The sequence below is a fragment of the Acartia tonsa genome, chromosome 13, assembly GCF_053477335.1.
Source record: "Acartia tonsa isolate MP-2025a chromosome 13, ASM5347733v1, whole genome shotgun sequence".
Classification (NCBI taxonomy): domain Eukaryota; kingdom Metazoa; phylum Arthropoda; class Copepoda; order Calanoida; family Acartiidae; genus Acartia; species Acartia tonsa.
This window is the reverse complement of record NC_137272.1, coordinates 29,520,300-29,546,775: the sequence shown is the minus strand read 5'-3', so window position 1 is coordinate 29,546,775 and position 26,476 is coordinate 29,520,300. Positions and strand designations below refer to the sequence as shown.

Sequence of the window (26,476 nt, the reverse complement as noted above, 5' to 3'; positions counted from 1 at the left end):
TGTCAATTTAAAGAATTTAGTTTCACCATGGTTTTATATGAAAAAAAAATTAAAATGTTAGGCATTTTTTATATACATCATCACATGTTTTGTTGAGCTCAAACTGCTGTGACACAAAAGTAAACTTTTTCACTAAAAAATGTTAATTTAGAAAAAGGGATGGTAACTTGTAATGTTATAAACAGTTTTATTAGTGTACTTTTGTAATTTACAGCATTTGATTATGTTTTGGCCTGTTATTTTTTTTCGAACTTTTGAACTCAACAAAATATTTGATAATATTTCGTCTAATATTGCTCAACATTTCAAATTGTTTTTTCACTTAAAACCATAGTGAAACTTGATTTTTTAAATCGATATAATGATATTACACAGAACCCTAGTATATTCATTTATTGGCTATTATTAGGGCAAATCTGCCATGAATTATGTAGGAATCAACTTTTGAAACATGTTTTTGCTTTAAATCATGTGAAATGATACAAAAAAGAACATTTTTAGATTTCCAGTACCAACAACCAGCGGCTAGAACCGTTTGAAAACGTTTTGGAGCAGCAAAGAGTATTATGTGGAGATAGGTTTCGTGATGATTTGCCTTGAAAAGAGTTTAAAAATGGCTAAACGGCTGAGCCGCCAGCCGTTACTTTTCCAAATTTTTGTACAATTTAGGGAAAATAGACCTACCAAGGATTAATCATGCAAAATTTCAGATCAAAATTCGAATTCTAAGTTTCATTTGCTCCTTGATTACAAGATGGTTGAATTAAAAAAAAAAACCTTTTATCGTTCTACTACTGTTTTCAAGCCTTAAAACTCATACCTTTACGGAATTTTAGCACAACCTACCTCCCCCTTTATCTCATTTAGCAAGAAAAAGATAAATCTGCAGGATATAGCGGTTTTCGGCGGCAGCGGCGGTATCTTCAGTAAAATACTGTATCTCATTGGAGCAACTACATGCCAAATTTCAGCATTCTACTACGTTCTACTTAAAATAAATAAATCTATGGCACACCAAGCAAGAAAAATTTCTCCCTTTGTAAGTATTTGGAATGATACACACACCTTGTATTGAAATTATTTAAGTAAATAACAGATGAAAACACTCTACCTAGTTATAAAGTAGTTACGATCTTAATAAATTAAAAGGATTGATTAAAGGAATGATTATATTTTTTTTATAGATTTGAATTTCATTATAAAATCATAATTTGACGATGAGATTAAGTAAACTATGTAACAGTTATTCAGAAACATTGAAGACAGGTTTTTTTTTTCTCGAAATGTTAATACTTAAAATTACATGAGATTTTATTGCTTAAAACTTGATTTAACTATATTAGCATTAGGTATAGTTATATGACAGGTGCCAAGCTGTTGATTTAAGTTGCAAATATGAAGCCTTCGAATGTGAAAGTTTATTTACAAAAAATGTATTAATAATAAAACAAGGATGACAACATTCATTAGTATTGAAGCACAAAAGCATTAAAAATTTGACTAGAAAACAAACAGAAAAACAAATTAACATGTAGAATGAATGCTAATAAATAACTTGAAATAATTTCAGAAGCATATTGAATAATGCAAAAAGCTACCTACATGATTCTTTATACACATCTAGCGACTATGCCCCTAGAGGCCTCTAAGGTCACTTGAGGGAGGAGATGAATTAGAAATATTAAATTCAAATAGAAAAAAAATTAGGGGGGGGAACTTAATTTTTAAAGGGCGATTTCTCTTGGGAGGGGGGTGGTACCCTCCACCAAAATAGTTATTAACCTTCCTGAGACATTTGAGAATCAACCCTGTTAAGGAGATCCTCAACAATTCAATGGTTAGCGAGATCCTTTGTTAAAGATAAGCATAAATACAGACAAACATCCTGTTACTTTATTATAAGGATGAAACAAACTTCAGAGCAACCAGAAATTCTTATAAAAACATAAAAAGTAACGATACTTGTTCTTTCATTTTTGCATAAAGGTCTTGTAGAAAAAAGTAAAATTTAATACTGATACCTAATATATATTATAAAACAAGAACAAAACAAAGATAGAAGGACATTTCGATTTGGCGTAGCTTATCTACTAAAAAGTATTAAATAATTTTCTTTTAAATATCACATATATAAGGCATTAATAATCATTAGAAAAATATCATGTTGTTATCAAAATACGTTCATTGGTTAGATAAAGACTTGAGGGAAAGAAGTCCAAACCACTTTCTTCTTATATATATTACTACACGTCGACATTAGATTATTTTTCTTGTGTGCTGTATTGTATAACATAGAGTTTCATCTCGTTGGTTTCATTTCCTCCTACTTAGCCTAACTGGAACCTCTAAAATAGTAAATACTTTTTAGTTGCAAAGGTACTCTATAATTCGAAATGTTTGTCCATTTTCACATTGTGACTTATTATAAGAGGGGCTTAGGACAATAAGCCTCAAAGAGCACTTCCCTGGACCTATAGGAAGCTTCACTGCAAAGGAGAACCATATCGGTTCAGCAAATAGCGAATTTTTTCGCTACAGACAAAAAAAAACATACTGCTTTATAAAATACTATTGGCATCTAGGGGCTCTGTATTCGAAAACGCAGAAATGGTCTAGAAAGACAGTTTAAACCCATTCCATAAGTAAAATCGGAAATTAAAATAGCCTAAAACATTCACAGGACCTATGTAAAGCTTGCAGAAACTAGAGAACCCAATCAGTTCAGTAGTTACTTAAGCTTCAGACAAAAAAATCGCATTACGTTATACAATAAGAGGATGGAAAACAAAGAAGAAAGCTTGTTTTGTCCGTCACGTAGGGCACTTATCATTGAACTTATATTTAACTTCACCAAAAATTGACCTGGCCTCCCTCCCCACAATTTTCTTTCTTTTACAAACAAAAATTGAAAATGAGGGGGGGGGGTAAGTCAACTACCCCCTCCTTTGTGCACCCTCATAGCACAACACTGTGCACGCCACTATATATTTATCTGTAAGCACTAATTAAGCATGGTAATAAGTTGCACCTATTTTGGGCCAAGGCCTTCCCAAATCCCATCTAATCTAACTATTTATGTTTCTAACCTAACATAGCAGCAATAGGAACAAGTTTTAACATCTTTAAGTATGACGTGGAGTTGGGCCGAGATACGAACCTATAACCTTCCTAAAAACGAACGGATGTGCTGCGTATTACGCAACAGTCAAGGGTTATAAAATAATTACCTTTTATAAATCATAGAGAGAAGTGAGCTGTTCAGTGCTCATGAAAATCATTTTTTTAAATCTGAAATTTAACACGGAATGATACCTACTCTTTAATCTAATTTTACATATTTATTTGACTAAGATACATCGGAAAAACATAGCGGGCTTCTTTCTTTTAAATTATAAATAAAAGCTACATGATAAAAAGGTAAAAAAACAAAAATATTCTTGCTAATTACTAAATGAATTACTGTCCGGCCTTGTCATAAACACATTTTTTATTTACAAAAACAAGTATCGTCGTAAAATCATATCAGCTGATCATTATAAAATACAAACAGAGACTAATATTTTTTTAATACAAAGCGATGCATGGCTAGCTAAATATAATTTTTTGCTATAAACCTCAAAGAAATTAAATAATTATCTAAATTGTTTTAACTTTAAAGTACAAGTAAAAAGAAATAATATTGAACGTTTTTAAAAGACAGCTTTTGAGTAATTTTCAAATAAACATCGTCTCACTACTGACCACTAGCAGGGATAGAAAGATAAACCAATGATTTAAATTAGATAGGCAAAATGAGACCAAGTATAGAGTAACTTTTTTTTCGTTAAACAATATAATTATACTGGTAAATCAGAAAAATGGGGTTATTATTACAATCTCTAATCATTTTCATGTACAAAAACTGTGTAATTGCAGCAAAAAATAAGATTATATTTCGGTTGGGTTATATTTCAGTTGTACTCAAATCAGTTGACCTACTGAAAAATTCGGTCGACCTCTAAAATGCTTTTGTGAACTGGGCTTTAGTTACTTAGCAGGGTTAATCGAACCTCCCCGACGACGAGCGTATGCGCTACGTGTTGAGCCACGGTCGCGGGTTATATACATTTTTTATAGTGAAGCTACTATAAAAGTCTTTTTAGGCTGTATGCCTGTCACTGGTACCCAAAGTTTTAAAACCATTTTATCTTATTTCTTGGCTAAAAAAAAACTTTGGGTACTTTTATTGAATTTTGTTAAGTTGGTTCCAAAATATTAGTTTCCAAACATTTAAACAAAATGTTAATCTTTTAAAAAGCGAAGCTTTTCTATAATTAGGGTCGGTCCGTACGTCCCTCAATGACGGATAGCTTTTTTCGTTAATTTAGGCATGTTAGAATTGTCGTATCGATTTCAAATTTTGCATGGTGATTCCTTTAGTAGTTAGGTGCGTTTTAGAAAGCGTAGCAACTCTATAATTATTGCTAGAATGTCCTTACGTCCATTTTAAACATGTTATTTTTTTTACTTTTTTAACAACTAATTTTTATGTGATCTAATTATCCGATTGATTTTTGGTAAACTGATTCCCGAGATAACAAAATATAATATTAAAAGCGAAGCAACTCTATAATCAAGTCCTGAAAATGTAAGTATATCCATAAACATTATCCTATATCAAGCAGTTTTAAAAAAAAATTACTTACAACTTTGCTTCGTCTCTTATACATTTATATTCTGATTATTCAGTTCTGACACTATACAAGTATTAATGTCCGTTTGTCCTACCATTTCAGTGCCTCGCTTTTATGGATGTTTGTCATCCTTGTTTTGGTATACCTAGTATATTTAAGCACTAGAGTTGGCTCAATATAACTATATCGCTATTGGCTAGTTTTCTATAAGTACATATCTATTTATCTATTTCTCAATAAATCAATAAATCAATTTTCCTCCCCCGCCATTACTATCTAAAAGAAAGAAGTAAATATTGGTAGATTCCTCTTAGTATTATTTTTAGCGATTTCGAAAATTTGAGTACCCCCCCCCCCCCCCCCCCGACAACAAAATAATAATTTAAGTAAACTATTATTAGGTTGGACAGGAGGAAGGGAGGGAGGGTATATAAGGCGAGACACGAGCCTTGCCTTGCCTCCATAGTCAACCATGCCAACCAGTCTAGGATCGCAGTCCCTCGCTACAAGGCAGTCGACTAGCAAACAGCTTCAAGCTTTCAGTCTATTTATATACAACCCCCTTATCCCCGCCCCCTTTATGTTCTCCCTCTCGTCCGCTACGTGTCCGCGTTTTTTTACTGTATTGTTTACCCCTTTCCTCTCCCATCTGACCAACAACCCCCTTATCCCCGCCCCCTTTATGTTCTCCCTCTCGTCCGCTACGTGTCCGCGTTTTTTTACTGTATTGTTTACCCCTTTCCTCTCCCATCTGACCAACAACCCCCTTTTCCCAGTCCCCTTTATGTTCTCCCTCTCGTCCGCGTTTTTTTAGCAAGAACAATTTTATTTGTGGGTTGCGTAGCAATATTTAAAAGAAATAGCCGACAACGAACATCTGTGGCCGCAGCGCTCGGCTCCCTAGCCTATAACCTAACCTAACCTAACCTAAAATAGTTTTTTGAAATTTAGAAAATTAAAGTACCCCAGACAACGAACATCCGTGGCCGCAGCGCTCGGCTCCCTAGCCTATAACCTAACCTAACCTAACCTAAAATAGTTTTTTGAAATTTAGAAAATTAAAGTACCCCAGACAACAAACATCCGTGGCCGCAGCGCTCGGCTCCCTAGCCTATAACCTAACCTAACCTAACCTAAAATAGTTTTTTGAAATTTAGAAAATTAAAGTACCCCAGACAACGAACATCCGTGGCCGCAGCGCTCGGCTCCCTAGCCTATAACCTAACCTAACCTAACCTAAAATAGTTTTTGAAATTTAGAAAATTAGAGTACCCCGACATCAAGTTGTGGACACAGGAAAAAGGCAAGCTTCAATTTAATTCAATAACGTGTCCGTGCTGTGTGGGGAAGCCGAGCGAAGCTTGCCTTTTTCCTGTGTCCAAATCTTTTCCTCCTCCCGCAGACTATCCAGACTGTCGGGGGGGGGGGGGGGGGGGGGCTACTCAAATTTTCAAATTGATAAAAAATTTTGTAACAGGAAAACGCCTAAATATTTATTAATTTAAATGATTTTAAAAAGATTATTTCAATTATATTTTTTCACATTACCATCACCAAAGGGTTAATATGATTAAAATTTTAGTTTTAATATTTTAACACAAAGAAAGTGTCGCCACAATCGAATTCTTTTAAAATACAGTTTTCTTAGATTTACTCTATTATGAACGTATATTTTTTATTTATGAAATAAGAATTAAATACTTCACTGTAATTCAAATATCTACATGAAGTGAAAAACTTAATTCATTCCATATACAAATAGGATAAAGGTCTTATTGCTTTGGTCAATGAGAGTTTAATGAGTATTATTGGAGCACTATGAGTTTTAAACACTTTACCATTGGAAGACTCGAGCTCATTTATAGACGTTTATTTCCTATATAGATCTGTCATTGATCTTGATGCAATAAAGCAGGCTGTTTTGAAAATGTTAAAAATTGGAAGATTTCATTAAATAAAAGTAATCGCAAATATACTTAGTAAATGACAACAATTTAATATAATAATAGGTTTATTTGAATATAAGCAAATATTTAATGCCATACAATATATATGAAACCCTATATACCATCAAAAGCCACAAAAAAAGAATAAATAGTAACCTTGTTAAACTTTTTGTTGTTTTCATATCAATATAAAACATTATAAGTCAGTTTTGATGACTTATTTCTATAGGTTTTTGTCGACTATATTGCTTTCAATAAAAGGTGGTCATAGCTGACATATCATCGACATAACATTATAACGATATTTTAACGTCATTATGGCTCATAGAGTGCTGTGATTTGCAATTGGTTGCGCCTGTTTAAGAACCATGGCATTCACCCTTTCTATATTATCAATTTTTACTTTCCAGTACGGCTTCAAATCGATTAATATCCGGTGGATTGTAATTTTCCACGAATATTAAAATAAAAGTAATGAAATAAAGTTTTTTTTTAGCGCGGGCCGTTATTTTTCTTATGATTTTTAATTTTTACATACGCGGAAAGTTGTCTATAATGCAATGCGATAAATAACGAAATATTTTTTTTGATTTGTGCTAATATGAGCTTGATATAGTCATTTTAATATTTACTTACCAGTTATCCTTATACTAAAGTAACAGGATGTCTGTGTGTCTGTCTGTGTGTCTGTGTGTACCGAAGGATCTCGCTAACCGCTGAACCGATCGGGTTCTCCTTAACAGGGTAGCTTCTCATAAGTCCCGGGAAGGTTTTTAACTATTTTGGGGGAGGGTACCACCACCCTCCCAAGAGAAATGACAAAAAAATCGAAATTTTAAAACACGTTTAGGAGACTTCAACGTCAAATGAAGAGGTATCGTACAAAAAAATTTAAGTAGAGACTTTATCAAACAAAAACATTTAAAGTGCCACTAGAGGCCTCTAGGGGCGTAGCCGCTAGTAGTATATTATTTGAATAGTAATTTGGTAATTTTACTTTTTAACAAGTGGAGCAATTATACCCCCTACCCCTCATCCCTTACATTATTCTTATAAATGATTAAACTATTATAAGAATAGCGTTATATGGTAGATTTATGGTATCTTTAGCAGCGAAACTACTTTATAAATGTTTATGTCTGTCCTTCTGTCTGTATGTCCAAGTTTTTCTTCTTTAACTTCTTGTAAAAAAAATCTCTTCTTTTTTATCATTAGTGCTTATATCTTTAAAAAAATCGTCCCTAATTTAATAAGAAAATATTATTTCAAATTCAGCGGACCTTTTTTTGGTTAAACTTCACATTATTGTTGTATTTTTTCAAGAATTTAGTGGATTTGACATTTTAAACTTCCTTTCCTTTTTTGCTGATCAGAATATCGTATGAAATATTTAACGTAGATCATTGTTTAAATCGAAATATGCGTTTACAACGCATAGGGGAATGTAATTCGTGGGTACAATTCTATCAATATTTCATTACTTAATGCTTTACATTGCTACATAGTTTGACCTTTGTTATGCCTCACCACTTGTGGATGTTTTCATCCTTGTTTTTCGTAATGTTAGACTCCACTTAAATCTTACTTAATTTAACCTAAAACAGTTTGGTTCATTTTCAAGACTAATACTAAAATAAGCATTGTATAAGCTAAAGGATAATTTTTCCTTTAAATTTAAGTCTTGGGATGTTTTTAGGCTATTTTTCTGCCATCACCCTTCTATAGAACAGAACCAATACATACTTGTTTGAGGTCCACTTTAAGTTCGAGGGGAATTGCCGCGTTTTTTTCCGTAGTAAAATGCACAAAACTCAATAATGTTTTTGATAATGATGGATTTATTGGTTTATAGAGTTTATTCACCTTTTTATTGTTTATTCAGTTCTAAAGTACAATCCGAATGAATAATTTTTGGGGTTCGCCTCAGGTGGCTGTGAAGCAGCTAATAGTGTCTAATAAAAATGACGCCATACAATACAAATTACCAATTGGTCAAAATGAATGTATCATTGGCCTATCATTGGTCATCTGTATTGTATTACGTCAATTTGTATTAGGCAATATGAGCTGCTTCGGTGGCTGACGTATCAGGCCTAAAACCTGCCTATGGCCAATAAAGTGTTGGCTGATCGGGCCAGCCGCCATTGCCGTTAACGATATCACATTTGACACACATATTTACATTAAGATACTTTAGTTTAAAGGGGCAAGGGGGGTTATTCTACTGCTCAGACAGATTAAGTATGGCAAATAATAAATTTATCTGATCCTTATCGGTCTAGCAGTTAGTAAGATCTTATTTGACAGACGGACTAACTTACAAAATATTAAATCCTAGTGTCCTTTTAAGTATATTTATACTGTAAATAAAAGATTTTTTTGTTTGTTTGAAAAGTATGATTCATATTTTTATCATCTCATAATTATATCTTCGATAAAATTCTATGACTTATGGACAAACAGCCAAGACCTAGTTATAGAGTACCTTCGCTACAAATAAAAATATCAATAAACTATAATTTATAAATGGATATTGAATACATGGATGTTATGAGAGATTTTCGCATACCCTGACAAAATTATCTGCCAGCTAGCTAATGTAACGATACGGCAAATCCCCAAAGACTACCCTATCCCCTTCCCTGACCATGGAGGAACGTATTGACTAATATCTGAGGAATATTTTAGCAACTTAAATTGATTTTTAAAATTTTCCTGTCACAATGTCCATGTATTTTATATCTATTATAGTTTATCAATAAAATTTATCTATTAGATATATTAATGCATAATATTTATATGTAATTAAGAATGGTGTGTTATCAATTACTCATATTGTCATATCCACAAAGTTTTCCATAATCGCGAAAAGGCACAATCTTCCTTATATAAAAGTAAAAAGATGTCTCTAAGTATATGTGTAACAAAGGATCTTTGTGTTGGAATGATTTTCTTGTATTCCCTGGCAAGTTCGAACCCATTAATTTCCTTTTCCTTACACCAGAGAATGAGTGTGTTACGCGGCATTCCTAACTATCTCCGCGCTTCGCTTGTAAACAAACAAAGGCGCGCACATTTTTTCCTTGTTGATTCCCATGTGAAGAGCTACGTGAATAAAAATAATGTATTGGATGGATATACATGCGCTCTAATCCGTGGAAGATCTCAAATAAGCCTTCCTGCTTAGTTTGACATCATAATGTGGTAAGAATTTATCTTAATTCTTAATAATAAGTGTAGTATGGTATATTTTTACGAAGAAATTTAAAACATTAATTTTTCAACAAATAGACCATTTAACTGCTAACTTTTGACCTACGAATATTTTCCTTAATTTTATTGATCATTTGAATCTAAAATTATCAATTTCTGATGCTATTTAATATGTTTCGTGCCAATTTAAAGTTTTTTAGAAATTTTATATTTTTAATTAAATTGAAATCACGCAACCTCGATATACAAAAATAATAAACCATTAATGCTATGTAATTAATCTTTATATTTTTGTTTTAGATTCACCGTTTTCATGGTAATAAATACACATTTGTAAACATTCACATGTTGGTCATTCGGAGGGCTTGGAGATTAAGATTTCGTGTACGGCAAGGCATGCGTACCGAAACAATGAAAACGAGACAGAACAGATGCGGCTAAGAAAATATCTGTGAAGTTTTGTGAATGTGTTGGTTGTGATACCTTACCACACACTATTATAATCGTAATCAGTACAGTTAATTATTGTGACAATCATGGGTCCTAAAAAGAATAAAGGCGCTCAACTGGGACTACGGCTGCGCCCAGCCGTCGAGGCCCTAACCAGTGAACTAAATAAAGTGATGAAGTTGGTCAGTGAATCTTCAGAGCTTGATGTTAGACATTTCACTAAGGAGTCAATCCTTGTCCATGACAAGTTCGAGACATTCGATAGCATTATGGTCGGTTTTAGCAAGCTTGGTGTGAGAATCCAAGAGCTTGAGGAGTTTAGTGACATTTATTCTAATATAATTACTGTGCAAAAGGATTATAACGCTCTGAAAGATGCTCTAGATGCTATGGAGGAGCTCAGTGACATTCAAAGTGTTGTTGATTTAGTTGGTGATAATTTGCCTGACCATAAGGCTGAACTATATGATCGTTGCATAAAGATTGTGAAAGTTATTAAAGGGTCATACTTTCCCTTACCAGAACCAATTATAAACACTTTGTCTGCTTTGATGAAACGGCTGGCCGAGGTTAAGCTTGAACCTGTGAAGCCGCCTACAACGACGGCGGGTGCTTCGACAGCATCGCCATTTGTGTCGCCGTTTGGCACACCACAGTTCGGCACCGGTTCTATGTTCACGCCAGGATATATGAATCGTGTCGACGAACGTTTTCTTCCAAGCTTTGACGGCTCAGAGTCAGCCTACGTAAGTTTCAAGGACAATTTTAAAAAGCTTACCGTAGGACAGGACCCGTCATATTTACAGTTATTGTTGAGCAGTGAAAAGGTCTGCAAAAATAAAGAGTTAAGACTTCAGTTAATTCAGATTCAATCACATGAATCTCAATGGGCTTACCTCGACGCACGTTTTAAGTCCAAAACACGTCAGATGCTCTGCCTTTTCAACCAATGGGAGAAGAAGCCTAAACCGTCGGACTCCAACCAGATTGTGACAGTCTTAGCAGAGTTTGGTGGTGCAGTTAGCCAGCTCGAGCAGCTGACTAAAGATGATGATGATGAGGAAGTCACCACAAGCCAGTGGTTGACCATTATTCTTTTGGAAATGTTATCCAAAAAGTTGCCACGTGATTTCCAGGACAAGCTCAACCTGGCGTTGGGCTCGATGGATACCCCAAATATTCCTAAGCTGTTGAAGATTATAGAGGAACAGCGTGGCGCCATTTTGATGAGGTGTTCAATCGATGTAGACACCCCCTCCAAGAAGAAAGGTAATCCTGCGGCCGCAGCTACAGCCGTTGGTAAACCTGGGTCTCCAGCTAAGACCAAGAAGAAACAGCCTTGCCCGTCGGAAGGTTGTAACTCTGATCACCTGTTGTTTAAGTGCTCCAAGTTTAGGGATATGTCTGTTCCTGAACGCAAAGTCTTCATCAAGAAGATAGGCGCCTGTTTGCTCTGCTTACAAAAAGGGCATCGGGTGGCCGATTGTCCCAGAGCCGATAAGCTTGGCAGCTGTACCATTGACAGTTGCAACCAGCCTCATAATTCATTATTACATGAATCAGTTGCTAGTGGACAAGTTGCGGCAGTGTATGAATCACAATTGTTTAGCAAAAACAATTTTATGCTGATGTTGCAGCAGGTCCCGGCGTTGGCGGCTGACAAACGTCAAGTCACCGTCAATGCCATGTGGGACAGTGGAGCAAATTTGACGTTGATCTCTAGAAGTATTGCCAAGAAGTTAGAGTTGCCATCAACTGGTCGCACAGCTACTATTTCTCTGGCAGATGGAAAGAGCCAAGCATGTCCTACAGTCAAGATTTGTTTGGTTGACCGCAACCGGAATTCACATATTCTGGAGGCGGCGGTAGTGCCCAGCATTGGTACTGAAGAAGGGTTGCGTTCTATTGATCCTACAGCCACCGCCGACATTTTCAACATGAAACCTGATAATTTTTCTATGGTTGACGGCAAGATTGATGTTTTAATCGGCCATTTAACACCAGCTATGTTCCCGTGTGCAGATAAAATGGTTGGTGATTCTAGACTGTACAGAAGCTTATTTGGTACAGGCTATTTAGTTGTGTCTGCAGATGGCAGGACTGTTGCTAATCCTGTCGCCTGTAAAGCTGTGAAGTTGGAGGTCAGCAAGATGGAGTTCCTGAGTACTGAGAGTTTGGGAATACAGCCGCCATCAATGTGCAGCTGTTGTAAGAACTGCCGTCATTGCGCCGCCATAGCCGCCGGGCAGTCCGCCTTGGATGTGCGTAAGCGGCAGCTGATTGAAGAAGGTCTGACATTAGATCTTGAGAACCATATTTGGACGGCCTCATATCCCTACAAGCAGCCGCCAAGTGTGTTATTTGACAATTCAGAGCAGGCCTATAAGATCTGCTTACGTGACCGGCAGAGAATGATTAAAAAAGGTGAGTACAGCACCTTCTGCCAAGTGTTTCAAGAAGCTGTGTCTCGTGGAGTGTATCAGAAAGCTTCGCCAGAAGACCTAGCTTATACTAAGCCCGTGTATTATTCGAGCCTAGTCTGTGCATATAAAGAGTCTATTTCCACGCCCTTGAGGATATGCGCCAATTCTAGCCTCTGCTGCAAGGGGCTAAGCCTCAATAGTATTATGATGGACGGCCCAGTTCCATTATATACTCTGATGCACAATCTTATCCGGTTCAGAAGTTATAAGTGTGCATTCGTGGCTGATATTCAGAAGTTCTATAATTCATTATTAGCTACCTATGAAGATTCTCAGCTGAAACGTGTTTTTTTCGCTGATACAGTTGATGGAGAGCCAGAGGTCTACCTTACCAAAACCATCAACTTTGGTGAGGCCTTGGCTGGAGATATGGCCGTGACCGCCCTCAGACTCACTGGTCGTATTTTTGGTGGACGTTCCCAGCAGGATGTTCAAGATGTTTATGGATCTGAGAAGATTAGAGGTTGTGACGTTGTAGCCCAGCAGGATGTGTGGAGAGATGTTCAGCAACCACTCAGTTCCGAATTTATTTTGTATCAAGATCCTCCATCGGTCAAATTGGAGACTTGTACTTACGTGGATGACTGTTTGAGCGGTCATAACAGCAAACCTGAAGCTGTCCAGCTGGTCCAAGAGCTGGAGGATATGATTGCACCTGGCAATTTCAAGTTTAAATCTGTTGTTTATTCTGGAGATGATGTTGACTGTGTAAAAGTTCTGGGCCTTGTATGGGACCCTAAACAGGATAAGTTGTTCCTACCTGTCAGAGCCAACCACGGCGAGAAGATTAAGGGTAGAAAGTTACTGGAGGATCTGGATCTGGAGGACCTCTGGAGAAGTCTACCTGAGTTGATAACTAAACGTGAAGTTTGGAGAATTGTGCAACAACTTTATGACCCAATGGGTCTAGCAGCGCCATTGCTGCTTAAGTCCAAGCTTTGTCTGCGCTCAGTTTGCATACATGGATGCAACTGGGATGATGTTATACCTGGAGAGTTGAGGTCGGAGCTCGTGTCCAGCCTCCAGGACCGTTCGGCACTTGGAAATGTGTCGTTCAGACGTTCGATGGTTCCTGATAAGCCATTAGGGCTTCCAATGCTTGTTGGTTTTTGCGATGCATCTAACCAGGCCTATGCAGCCATCACCTACCTGAGATGGCCAGTTCCTGGAGGATATGATGTAGTTTTGTGTTGCGCCAAGTCACGTGTCGCACCAGTGAAGATTGAGTCTATACCAAGGTTAGAAATGCTTAGTTGTCTAATTTTGGCAAGGCTTGTGGATACTGTTGCCAGAGCCCTACCTTTCAACATTTCTGGCAAAGTGTTTTTTAGTGATAGCAGCTGCGCCCTAGCTCAGCTATCCAGTGACAGTGTTATGTTAAATGTTTTTAACAGTCATCGTGTTTCCGAGATACAACAGTTGACGAGCCCTGAAGATTGGAGATGGGTTCCAACCCAGCACAACATTGCCGATCTGGCAACGCGTGGTTTGTGTACGATAGAGGATGTACAACCTGGATCTACATACCAGGAAGGTCCAAGCTGGTTGCGCCTGGAACAGGACCAGTGGCCCGTTAAGACGGCGGGTGAGGTAAATGCATCCATTCCCGAGAGCGAGCTAAATCCCAAGATGGCGAAGCTCAAGGTAATGTTCACACAGGTAGTGGACAATGATTTTTGGAGGTCTCTGGCAAGAAGGACCTACAGGCAGGCAAGGAGGACTGTGGCCGCAGTTCTTAAGGCTGCCAACTGCTTTAAAACGCTGCTTATCAAGAAACGTGGCGTTGCAGCAAATGAGGATGGTGTTAGCAACAATGATAGTTCTAAGTATTATGAGAACTATACTTTCACAAATACATACATGGATTCTGTTTGTGACCTGTTTTTGACTTCCTTCAACCAAGAGGAGGAGATGACCATGGACGCCGAGGGGAAATTTGACTCCCTTCAACCGTATCATCACAAGGTCCAGGTTTGTTGGCCTATTGTGGGTCATGATGGATGTTATCCTCTTAGGACATTTACAATATTGAAAATGTCCGGGAGAGGAGATGAGGCTCTTGAGGCCGCTGCTGGAGGCCCCAGGAAGATTATGAAGGACAGCCCAGGTGTTGTCTTGCTCAGCCGCCACAACAGGCTGGCGCGGCTCATCCTTCAACAGTCCCACGATGAATTGGGGCATGGAGGCCATCGTAAGACGTTGGCGCAAAGCCGCAGGTATGCATGGATCACACATGGCCGCATGGAGGCTATGAAAGTGGTCAAGAGTTGTGCTGCATGTTCCATTGAATATGCCAAGCGTTCGAGTCCCGCAATTGCTAATATTCTGCCAGATCGTGTCGAGCCCTCTGTGCCCTTCAAGGAGGTGCATATGGACCTTGCGGGGCCTATCGAAGTTACGAAGCCTGGCGTTGGTACCAGGAGTTCCAAGACCAAGTACAAAGTTTGGTTGTTGATTGTGGCCTGTAGATTTACACAGGCTGTGTTTGTTGATGTGTTGACAGATTATTCAACTGAAGCCGTAATGGTCGGCTTGAGAAAACTTCAGGCGTTTTACAATATGCCTAGAAGGGTTACCACAGACAGAGGCACCAATATGGCCGGTGCCAAGCGAATTATGGATGAACTTTTGAAGGATACCCGAATGCATTTTGAATGGCATCTGGTGCCCACCGCAGCACACTCGTTCGTGGGTACTGTGGAGAGGCAGGTTGGGCTGGTCAAGCGTGTGTTGAACAAGAAGTTGGCTGGTGCTACTGTAACCTTCAATGATTTATTGGTATTGTGTGCTGAGACTGCAAAAGTCCTGAATTCTAAGCCATTGACCTATGCCACCCAAGGAGATGACGTCAATTGCTGGAGAATAATTTCACCTGCTGATCTGTTAGGCGGCAGGACCAACGATGCAATCTGCACCTTTGAGACAGGTTGTAAAGAGCCCATCACCAGGAGGCTGGAGAACTTGGAGGAGTTGACCCGTCAGTTCCATCAGGTGTACAAGGAGCAGCTCATGCCTGAGCTACTCAAGTCCGTCAAGTGGCGCAGCAACAAGGTGCTGCTCGAGCCGGGAGACGTGGTGCTGATCGACGATAGCACAAATTTGATGAAGAAGTTCAGATTGGGGCGTGTGGAAGAAGTGCGCCCAGGTGGGAGGACCGTGGTTTGCAAGTTCAAATTATCAGATGACGCAGCCGCCACGAGTAACGAGACTTCCGCAAGACGTCTGCTCAAGATCAATCTACCCAAAGTTTAGTATAAGTATCGTTCTTGTTTAACTTTGAATTTTATTTTTACGGTAGATTTATCAGATATTTTTCTCGAAAGACAAAAAACGCAAATTTTGACTCAATTTCGTTTGAACTTTCAAATCGACGCAAGATTTTCATTTGAAATGCAAACTTAAGTTATTTATACGTTTACGCAAGTTCTTTCAATGATTTAAGTCTTTCCGGGACCAGGGATTTTTTCGCGGAAATTTTCCTAGGTACCTACGCAAATACGAACATTTTTATCCTTGTTTAATTGAAATTCGATATGATAAAAAGTAACACAATGAGATTTTTTTTACATCATATAAGTATTTCTTAAGATTTATTATAATCACATAGATAATTTAATATTACATATATATTAAAATTATTTCTATTTACCTTTTAACCGATGTACCTAAAGAAAAATGCAGATTCTTTTTCGTCTTGAATTAAGTAGATTCTTTGAGTTCGAAGATTTAAGCTTAATAAGACCGCTCTATAGTGTATCTTAGCTCTGTTACCTCGGTCAGACATACTACAGAACGGCAAAACTAAAGCATAAGATAATTTTATTTTGATTGCTTTGATTGATGATTCTAAAGTTTCTTGAATTATTCATGATTCTTTTAATTTTTGATTTGATTTAAACATCACTAATTATGTTTATTTTCAGTTGATGGAGCCCTGCGCCAGAAATCCTGTCGGAAATTATGCAGTATCAAAAAATTGTGATGGAAAGACATAACGTCCGTCAGGATAGCTGGAACATGGCATTATTAATATTTGAAAGATTGGTTAGTTTGTATCTTGAGGGGTTCATTCTAACTGAGGCCCCAAATTGCCTTAATTTTGACTGTATGAATATGTACAAGTTGCTTTCTTCTTAAAACAGAGAGAAATTGCAAACTCAGCATTTAGAGAAGTTCTTTTCTTATAATTGAGCTTTTGTTTTATTTTGGTAATTTAATTTGCATATTTCAATTGCAATTTTATTTTACGCAATTTTGATTCACGAAGATTTAAAATTATGAAATTTTAACTTTCCGATGTTTGATGATTTTTTTTACAGTCATATTTTATTTAGATTTAAGTATCTATTTTATTAAACATGTTAGATTTAAGGATTTACCTATTTTATCTAAGAATGTCTAGATGTAAGCCCGAGTATTTTTCCGCTGGAGAAAATGCTTAATCTTGAGAAGTTTTTTATGAAATTTTTACTTTCTTTTTTAGCAAAAAAGATTCAGTAGAAAAAAAATGTCATTATTTAATCTTTCTTTCTTTTGATTAAAAGTTTGAGTTGATTATTTAATTATTGATGCGATTTTTAATATAAAAATCATTTGCCTATTATTATGTAGGTACCTAATCAAAGTTTAGGTACTATTGATTATTAATTCATGTATTCGCAATTACATGGTCTGTAATTCTAACTTTAATTGAGATTATGAGGCCATGATATAATGAGATGTGTGAGTGGTAAATGTGCATTTCATGAATGTTGAATGCTTTTCCCATTCCTTATTCCTATCCTTATGTGGTAGTGGAGTCGGTTTGAGTTATTGTGGTGTTCGTAAGTTACCATAATTAATTTTAGGCCTGATGGCCATGCCATTTTAAACTCTTGTAATTTATGCGTTATGAGATTGTGATTTGTGGACACTGTCTGCACGCATGATGTTAAGATGAGTTATTGTGTTCGATTCCCAGTGACTAGACGGGTGTGTGTTGGAATGATTTTCTTGTATTCCCTGGCAAGTTCGAACCCATTAATTTCCTTTTCCTTACACCAGAGAATGAGTGTGTTACGCGGCATTCCTAACTATCTCCGCGCTTCGCTTGTAAACAAACAAAGGCGCGCACATTTTTTCCTTGTTGATTCCCATGTGAAGAGCTACGTGAATAAAAATAATGTATTGGATGGATATACATGCGCTCTAATCCGTGGAAGATCTCAAATAAGCCTTCCTGCTTAGTTTGACATCATAATGTGGTAAGAATTTATCTTAATTCTTAATAATAAGTGTAGTATGGTATATTTTTACGAAGAAATTTAAAACATTAATTTTTCAACAAATAGACCATTTAACTGCTAACTTTTGACCTACGAATATTTTCCTTAATTTTATTGATCATTTGAATCTAAAATTATCAATTTCTGATGCTATTTAATATGTTTCGTGCCAATTTAAAGTTTTTTAGAAATTTTATATTTTTAATTAAATTGAAATCACGCAACCTCGATATACAAAAATAATAAACCATTAATGCTATGTAATTAATCTTTATATTTTTGTTTTAGATTCACCGTTTTCATGGTAATAAATACACATTTGTAAACATTCATATGTTGGTCATTCGGAGGGCTTGGAGATTAAGATTTCGTGTACGGCAAGGCATGCGTACCGAAACAATCTTGCTAACCGCTTGACCGATATTGTTCTCCTTTACAATGTTGCAAAGTAGTAAGTTTTATTATCTGTAATAAAGATTTCGATAACTACTACACTAATCTCAATTTTGTCAAAGCTTCACATTGGTTTAGGGATGGTTTAAAGCTATTATTTTTTAGATTTTAGATGGTTTTGGATTTTTTTCAACCATTTACTACCTTTTTAGATACAAAGCTCCTAGATTCCTGGAGCAAAGCTGAAATTAGGAAATAAACATAGTGTAAACTTTTATATTATGTAAATTAGCTATTTGTGCTGTGGTAATAATCAGTGGATCTGATAATTTGAAAATGTAATACATTTTGTGTAAGGGATGAAACACCACTAAGGGCAGGTGGTAGAATTAGGCCTTTTTACACCTTTCTATCCCCCCACTTCCCCCTCCTCCCCCTAATGAAATATATTTTACTATTCCCCTATCAAATATTATGAAGTAGTTGGATGTTTTTTCTGTGTTTCTAAATATTATTAAAATCAAAATAAAGGGGACATTGAACTTTAAATAATAAGGGTAGTTTTATAAACATGTTCTTTTATTCGTTGGCTTAATAACTTTTAGTATTAATTATTTCTTGATTAGCTGGTTCAAACTAGCATTGTCCTTACTCATATAGGGGCGTTGAACCCTCGAAAACAATGTTTCCCTGAAAATTGTTGAACGATCGATACAGTCATTTGCGGAATTTTAATGATCACACATACACATACATTATACACAAACACAACCAAACCCACACACACACACACACATACACACACATAGACACACACGAACACACACACACACATACACATAAAAACTTACTTGTATAGGACAACATGGAAATTCAATGTTAATAAGTCATAAAACTAAAAATAGATGTTTCATGTTGATTTTTTTTCAAATAATTTATTTCTAATTTATTAAGAATTTGCTTCGAAAACGTTAGAAATTATCATCCTTATATAAAAGTAACAAAATGTCTGTTTATCTTTAGCTTAAGTACTGTGAATCTTCTTATAGGTCCAAGAATGGTTCGTCACTATTTTGGGGGAAAATACCCACATCCTTCCATGAAAATCGTCTCTGAAAAAATACAACCACTCCCCAAAAATTTTTAAAAACTAATAATCTCAGAAAATATTTGGATAGAAAACTTATTTCTTAACCTTTAAATCCTTGAAAACTATTACATCAATATTATTTCATGTTGAACTTTAAATTTTATAATATATTTTCTTCATGATTATTTCTGTTCATTTAAAACTACTAAAATAGATTTACAGTATTGACATCCAGGGGGGTAAAGGGGTGTTTACCCCCCTCAAACCTTTGAAACCCCTCATTACCCCCCCCCCCCTTAAAAAACCTTAATAATAAGGTTCTTTCTAATAGTAGCAGAACTTATTAAACAGAAAAAAAAACAGAGAGAAAGAGAGACAAAAAAGAGAGAAAATAGAGAGAAAAGGAGACAAAAAAAGAGAAAAAAAGATACAAAGTGAGAAATTTCTGGTTCCGTACGCTTTTCTTACAATTTCAAAGAGCTTCATTCCTATTGGATAAAAATGTAAATATTGCTACTTAAAGTTTTTGATTGTTTTAGGAAAACATAACTTCCTTCTAATACCAATAAAATTAGAAAATAAAATATTGGAAAAAAGAATTTTAAGATTATGGAACCTGAGGGAAAAAAATGACTTATACTGAGTAAACTCTGAAAGGACAAGGATGTGGGAGGGGGTTGAATGTCGAAAAATTATTTTTTTCTGGCTTAAAAAATGAAAAAATACAGCCGGTTCAAGTTTTCAAGGGACCTTTAACAAATGTTGCGAAATCAAGGGGCGGAGGAAGCAAAATATGGAGTGGGGACAAAACACCTAATTTAAAAATACCTAATTTAAAAATGCCTAATTTTATAAATGTCTAACGTGACAAAACACCTAATTTAAAAATGTCTAATTTATAAATACCTAATTTTAAAAATGCCTAATGTGACAAAACACCTAATTTTAAAAATGCCTAATTTAATAAACACCTTACTATAAATACCTAAGTTTAAAAATACCTAATTTTAAAATACCTAATTTAAAAAAACCTAATTTTAAGCATATCTTAAAACTGTTGTTGAATATATCAAACCGGCGGCTACGCCCCCTGGAGTCCTCTAGGGGCAATTGCAGTGTGGAGGGGAATTCAATAAGTCTGGGGGGAAGGGGAGTTACGACCCCCCTCCAAAATTTCAAAATATAGTTTGAAATAGAAAACTGGACGGACGTACGGACGGACCGACCCTAAGGGGGGGGGGGGGGAGGGGTTAATGCAACCATCCCGTAATCAATGATTAAATGGCACTTAGAATTTGAATTTCGATCTGAAATTATGCATGAATAATCCTTGGTACGTCTATTTCCCTAAATCGAACAAAAAGTTGGAAAAGTAACAGTTAACTGCTGGCAGCTCATTTTTTGGATATCTTAAAAGAAAATTAGTCACGAAACCTATCTCCACTTAATACATTTTGTGGCTCAAAAACCTTATCAAACGGTTCTAGCTGGTAGCTGTTGGTACTAGAAATATAAAAAATGGTTATTGCTATCATTTAACACGAATTAAACCAAAAATATGTTTTAAAAAGTTGATTCCTACGTAATTAATGATAAATTTGCTCTGAAAATAGGCAAAAAACGGCTAAACAACTGAGCTGCCAGACATTACTTTTCCAACTTTTTGTTCGATTCAGGGAAAATAGACCTTCCAAGGATTACTCATGAAAAATTTCAGATCAAAATTCGAATTATAAGTGCCATTTAATCATTGATTACGAGATGGTTGCATTAACCCCCCCCCCCTTATAGAAAAGCATCGCTTTTAAAAATAAAATTTTATGATTAGTTTGTGGCACCTCACATGAGAAATAAATTAACTAGTAAAATCAAAGGTTGAAGGACAAAGAAAATAAATTTTAATTTTTATTGGTTTCTTCCCTAACCTCAGTAGCCATAGCGTCGCTTTCTTGGGGGGTGATAGTTGACCATTCCCCAATTTAGTTCTAGTTTTATAAAGAAAGATTGGAGAAATATAAATAAACGGGGGGAGGGATTTTTTCAAAGGGCGAATTCTCATTGGAAGGTGTTGGTAACCTCCCCAAAAGCGTTATAAACCTTCCCATTACCTACGGGAAGCTTCATTGTAAAGATGAACCAAATTGGATTAATGTTATCAAAATTTTAAGTATTTTAGTGTAAAACTTTGAGAATAAAATTCCTAATATTTGGATAGAAAACTTTTTATTTCTAAACCTTTACGATTTATGAATCCTTGATAACTATTACCCCACTATGATTTCATGTTGAACTTGAAATTTTATAATATATTTTCTTCATGAATATTTCTGTTCATTTAAAAGTACTAAAATAGATTTACAGTATTGACATCCAGGGGGGTAAAGGGGTGTTTAATAAACCTTTGAAACCGCTCATTTTCCCCCCTTAAAAAACCTTAGTAATAAAAATGTTTTTTAATAGTAGCAGAACTTATTAAACAGAAAAAAACAGAGAGAAAGAGAGACAAAAAAGAGAGAAAATAGAGAGAAAAAAGAGAGAGAAAAGAGAGAAAAAAGAGAGAAAAAAGAGAGAAAAAAGAGAGAAAAAAGAGAGAAAAAGATACAAAGTGAGATATTTCTGGTTCCGTCCGTATTTTTTTCTTACAATTTGAAAGAGCTTCATTCCTATTTGATAAAAATGTAAATATTGCTACTTAAAGTTTTTTATTGTTTTAGGAAAACTTAACTTCCTAATAATACCAATAAAATTAGAAAATAAAATATTGGAAAAAGAATTTTAAGTAGAGAAAAAGAGATTTTTTCCCTTACGAATAAAATCTCCCCCTTCCTAAAGGGTGTGCAAAAAAAATGCGGACATTTTTAAAATTGAAATTGCGCGGCTTGTGTTAATAGTAGAAAATTCTTATGCATATCGTTAGAACCGTTATGAACTCTAGTTTAATAAATTATAAGAACGAATCCTGTGCTACGTATAGTTAGGGAGCTACGTGGTGAAATGTTCCTATTGCCTTAAGCCGCGCAATTTCAATTTTAAAAATGTACGCATTTTTTTTGCACAAACTTCAAGATTATGGAACCATTGCATTGAGGGGAAAAATGACTTATCCTGAGTAAACTCTGAAAGGTCAAGGATGTGGGAGGGGGTTGAATGTCGAAAAATTATTTTTTTCTGGCTTAAAAATTGAAAAAATACAGCCGGTTCAAGTTTTCAAGAGATCGTAACAAAATGTTGCGAAATCAAGGGGCGGAGGAAGCAAAATATGACTTTGATTCTTTTATAGCCGAATTTAGATATTTAACAGGAAAATTTCCAAAAACCCTAGATTAAAAATTGTACTTTGTTTTGGGCTATTTTAGCTTGTTAATACTGCGCTGCTTTTGAATATAATTGTACTCGTTTTTTTTAACTATTATCAATAAGAAATACTTCATACTTTTATTTATTATTATTTATTTTTTACACAAAAACATTTATTACATAATAATTTATAAAAGGATGACAAAATTCATAAAAGCGAAGTTTAACAAATACGAGAATCAAACAAACCTTCAAAATCTTTATTACAGATTTACTACACCTATAACATATAGTGCATTTATATAATCATAGGAATCTGTATCTCAATAAACCAGATAACAGGACAAATCTACAATTCTCACAAGCATGAATTTTCATTTACTAATTGTAGAAAAATTTTACAGTATGGCTACGAAACCGATTATTAACCGATGGATTAGAGCCGGTTCTTAGCTACACTGAAAAATATAGCATTGTATTGTATTATAAAAAAAATGTTTTGGCTCGGGCCTTTGGTAACTCAGGGCTAACAAAACTGATTTTAATCTTTAAAATTTTCATTTTAATATTCGCTGATAGCTGTCTACGATTATACAATGCAATAATAAACTATTATGCATGTTCTAAATAGGCAGTTAATAAATATGATATCGGTAAACAATCTATTTTACAATTATCAAACAATGAAATACTTATGTCAACATAAAAAAGTAATACATTTTAAGTTTGTGTGTGTTTTATTCAGTAAAATCTCAAAAACGGCTTCAATTAAGAAAGAAATAGATTCACATTAAATAAACTAGAATGACAACCCTCATAAATAGCGAAGCACATAAAATGTGTAATGAACAAACAGACATAGTAAACTATTGAGCAGATGTTCAGGTGTCATAAAAAAATAAAAAAAGAGATTATGCAAAACTAAAATCAAACTACAAAAACCTTTAAAAATGAGGTTTATGTTTTTGAAGCATGCCCGACAGACAGACGGGCAAAACAATTTAAAGACTAGATGTGCAGTGCATATTTCCTAGAAATCTTCACTGAAATTATCATCTGTCTTTAATAACTACGAAGAAAATCACATTTCCTTCATAGCCTTACAGACTATTGAACTGACCGACGGAGAGACAAATTGAAGCATAGAGAAGCTTCGATACTTTAAAAACCTAACCAGAACCTATATCAAACTTCCCTCAAAGGTAAAGCTGAATCGGTTCAGTGGTTAGCGAGATCTTTTGGTTCAAGTCTCTTTTAATTAAGGAAAAAGTACAATAAATTTATATAAAAAACACTAAAATGCACTAAAAAAAATCTAACAAGTCAAAAGTTAAAAATAAGTAGGTTAGTGAAATTAGACATTTCAAATTAAGCTACAAATTAATGTTAATAACAAGGATAACAACATCCAAAAAGTTTAGATGATCATGCATAAGCAGGGATCTATACGGATAAGACAATGCACGATTAATTGATTTACATCCCCAATGACGTTAAACAAAATTACCTCTATTGTAGATAAAACTTTTTGCTGTAAAGTGTAGATATTACCAGTTTGGAACCAACCAATCAAACTTAGAAAAGTACTGTTATAAAACCTTGGGTACCATTTGTAATTTCAAGTCCAATGCCCCCTTCCTCTCTGATTCTAATACATACAATTCAGCAAAAAACATTTATAAAGTTTAAGGCTATTTACCTCTAGTACTACAAATGTTTACAGCTTGTAATAATTACAGACTAAATTAACAAATTGTGGAGTAGCTTCGCTACTAAAAATATCTATATAAAATGATAATTGTCCAAAGACTGACAGAATTAGGCCGGAATTTCAACCTTTTTTCTATTATTTATTTATTTATTTCAAATGCACTTTTATAAATTTTATGTTTTTTTTTCAGTATGTCTTCGAAACTGGTTTATATCCACTGGATTAGAACCAGTTTATAGAAAATTTTATTGAATATTGAAATGAAAATTGTAAATTAATACCAGTTTTGTTTGCCCGGGCTCTCGAACCCGCGGGGACAACAAAATTTTTTTTCATTTTAAAATCATCGGAAAGCTTTTTTATTAAACGATGTGATAAATAATTATTAGCTTAAAATTATAAAAATTAGAACATTAGAATCAGTTGGGAAATCGTAATTTGAATTGCCTAAAAAACTCCCATTTTAGCTGAATATTATGTAAAGTATCATCCAACGGACAAGTAACTACTTAATTGCACGACCTTTGTTAGGAAGTCCCCACTGTGCATTATTATGAGTTTTGCCTGTTTATGGGCCTATACTATCATGTACCAGACATAGCACCTGTAGGTAGAATTTTAAAGTCTTTATTATGTCCAGAACCCGACATCTTCCTGATAACGGCAACCAAGCCGCTAATGACCGATAGACAGACCGTTTAAGTAAATTATATACTGGATTCTTAATGGCAAAGGGATACATTAACCAAAATTTCAGCCGTCTGTCCTTACTAGCAGCCGAGAAAATTACATTTCCACCAAAGGGTTACGGACGGACGGACAGGCAACGTTCACGTATAGAGAAGCTTCGCTACTAAAATGATTTACATTATTCATTCTAAAGTGCGAAAAGGGTAAATAAGTATTATATTTAACCAAGAATCGATCTATTATTACTTGGATGTTGCACCAGATTTTTATGTACTCTATAATAAAGTGATACTCGCTGCTGTCTAAAATAACGATATCACACTTTGCCCCATCCTCTCCTCTCATATTAGACGAACTGACAAATAAATGAGAACCATTTTAGCAACCTAAATTGACGACAGATTTTCCCCTGCCAATATATCCAATCCACGTATTCCATATCCGTTTTTATTGTATCCTCGTAGTATTAGTTTGCTATGTAAATTTATCAAGGTATTATTATCCTGACACCAATTGACTTTGCAGCAGTAATAAATAAACATTTTAAACAGCAAAGCTTTACTATAATAAATTATTAACAGAAGTATGTTTGAAGTTTTTCAAAAAAATCTTCATTATCAATAATTTAAAGTAGAACGATGTCTGTCCGTCGGTACGCCTGTCTGAAGCTTAAGTTCTTAGTAACCACTGGGCCGACAAGGTTGTGCTTCTCTGGGAATATAGATACTGGTCCTGTGGTGGTATTAGGCTATTTTCTTTGAGGTTTGGACCAAAAAAAAAGAAAAATAGTCACCAGAAAAAATGCCCACCCCCATTTTCAATTTTACATATGTAGTTTTGAAAATTTAAAAATAATTTTTTTGGGAAGGAATTTTTTTCTAGTGGCGATTTCTTTTGGGAGGGTGGTGGTTCCCTCTCCCAAAATAGTTATAAATATTTAAAAATTAATATTATTTCTAAAAATTGAGTAAACTTTATTTTAAAACTTAATATTATGGCCAAATAATCATATTATTTTTTAGGCGATTTTAATCAGTACGCGCTTGGATCTTGGTATATACCATATCTCAATGATAGCTCTGTACTTTCTGAAGCAAGGTACATAGATAGATAGATAGATAGATAGATAGATAGATAGATATATAGATAGATAGATAGATAGATAGATAGATAGATAGATAGATAGATAGATAGATAGATAGATAGATAGATAGATAGATAGATAGATAGATAGATAGATAGATAGATAGATAGATAGATAGATAG

General features: G+C 35.0%; 1 protein-coding gene and 1 long non-coding RNA gene across 2 annotated transcripts in view; one reads left to right on the top strand and one right to left on the bottom strand.

Moving 5' to 3' along the window:
- The window catches only part of LOC145335245 (uncharacterized), an 82,891-nt gene that overhangs the window by 33,599 nt on the left and 22,816 nt on the right, over window positions 1–26,476 (top strand). Inside the window, exon 5 of the mRNA XM_080180982.1 lies at window positions 26,233–26,308. Within this exon, the coding sequence (XP_080037108.1) occupies window positions 26,233–26,308 (76 nt within the window). The remainder of the gene's footprint in view (window positions 1–26,232; window positions 26,309–26,476) is intronic.
- Window positions 1,152–3,345, bottom strand: LOC145303847 (uncharacterized). Its single transcript, XR_013873837.1, has 2 exons — window positions 3,228–3,345; window positions 1,152–2,345 (listed from the first exon to the last, which is right to left on the bottom strand). It is a non-coding gene; the product is annotated as an uncharacterized LOC145303847 (long non-coding RNA).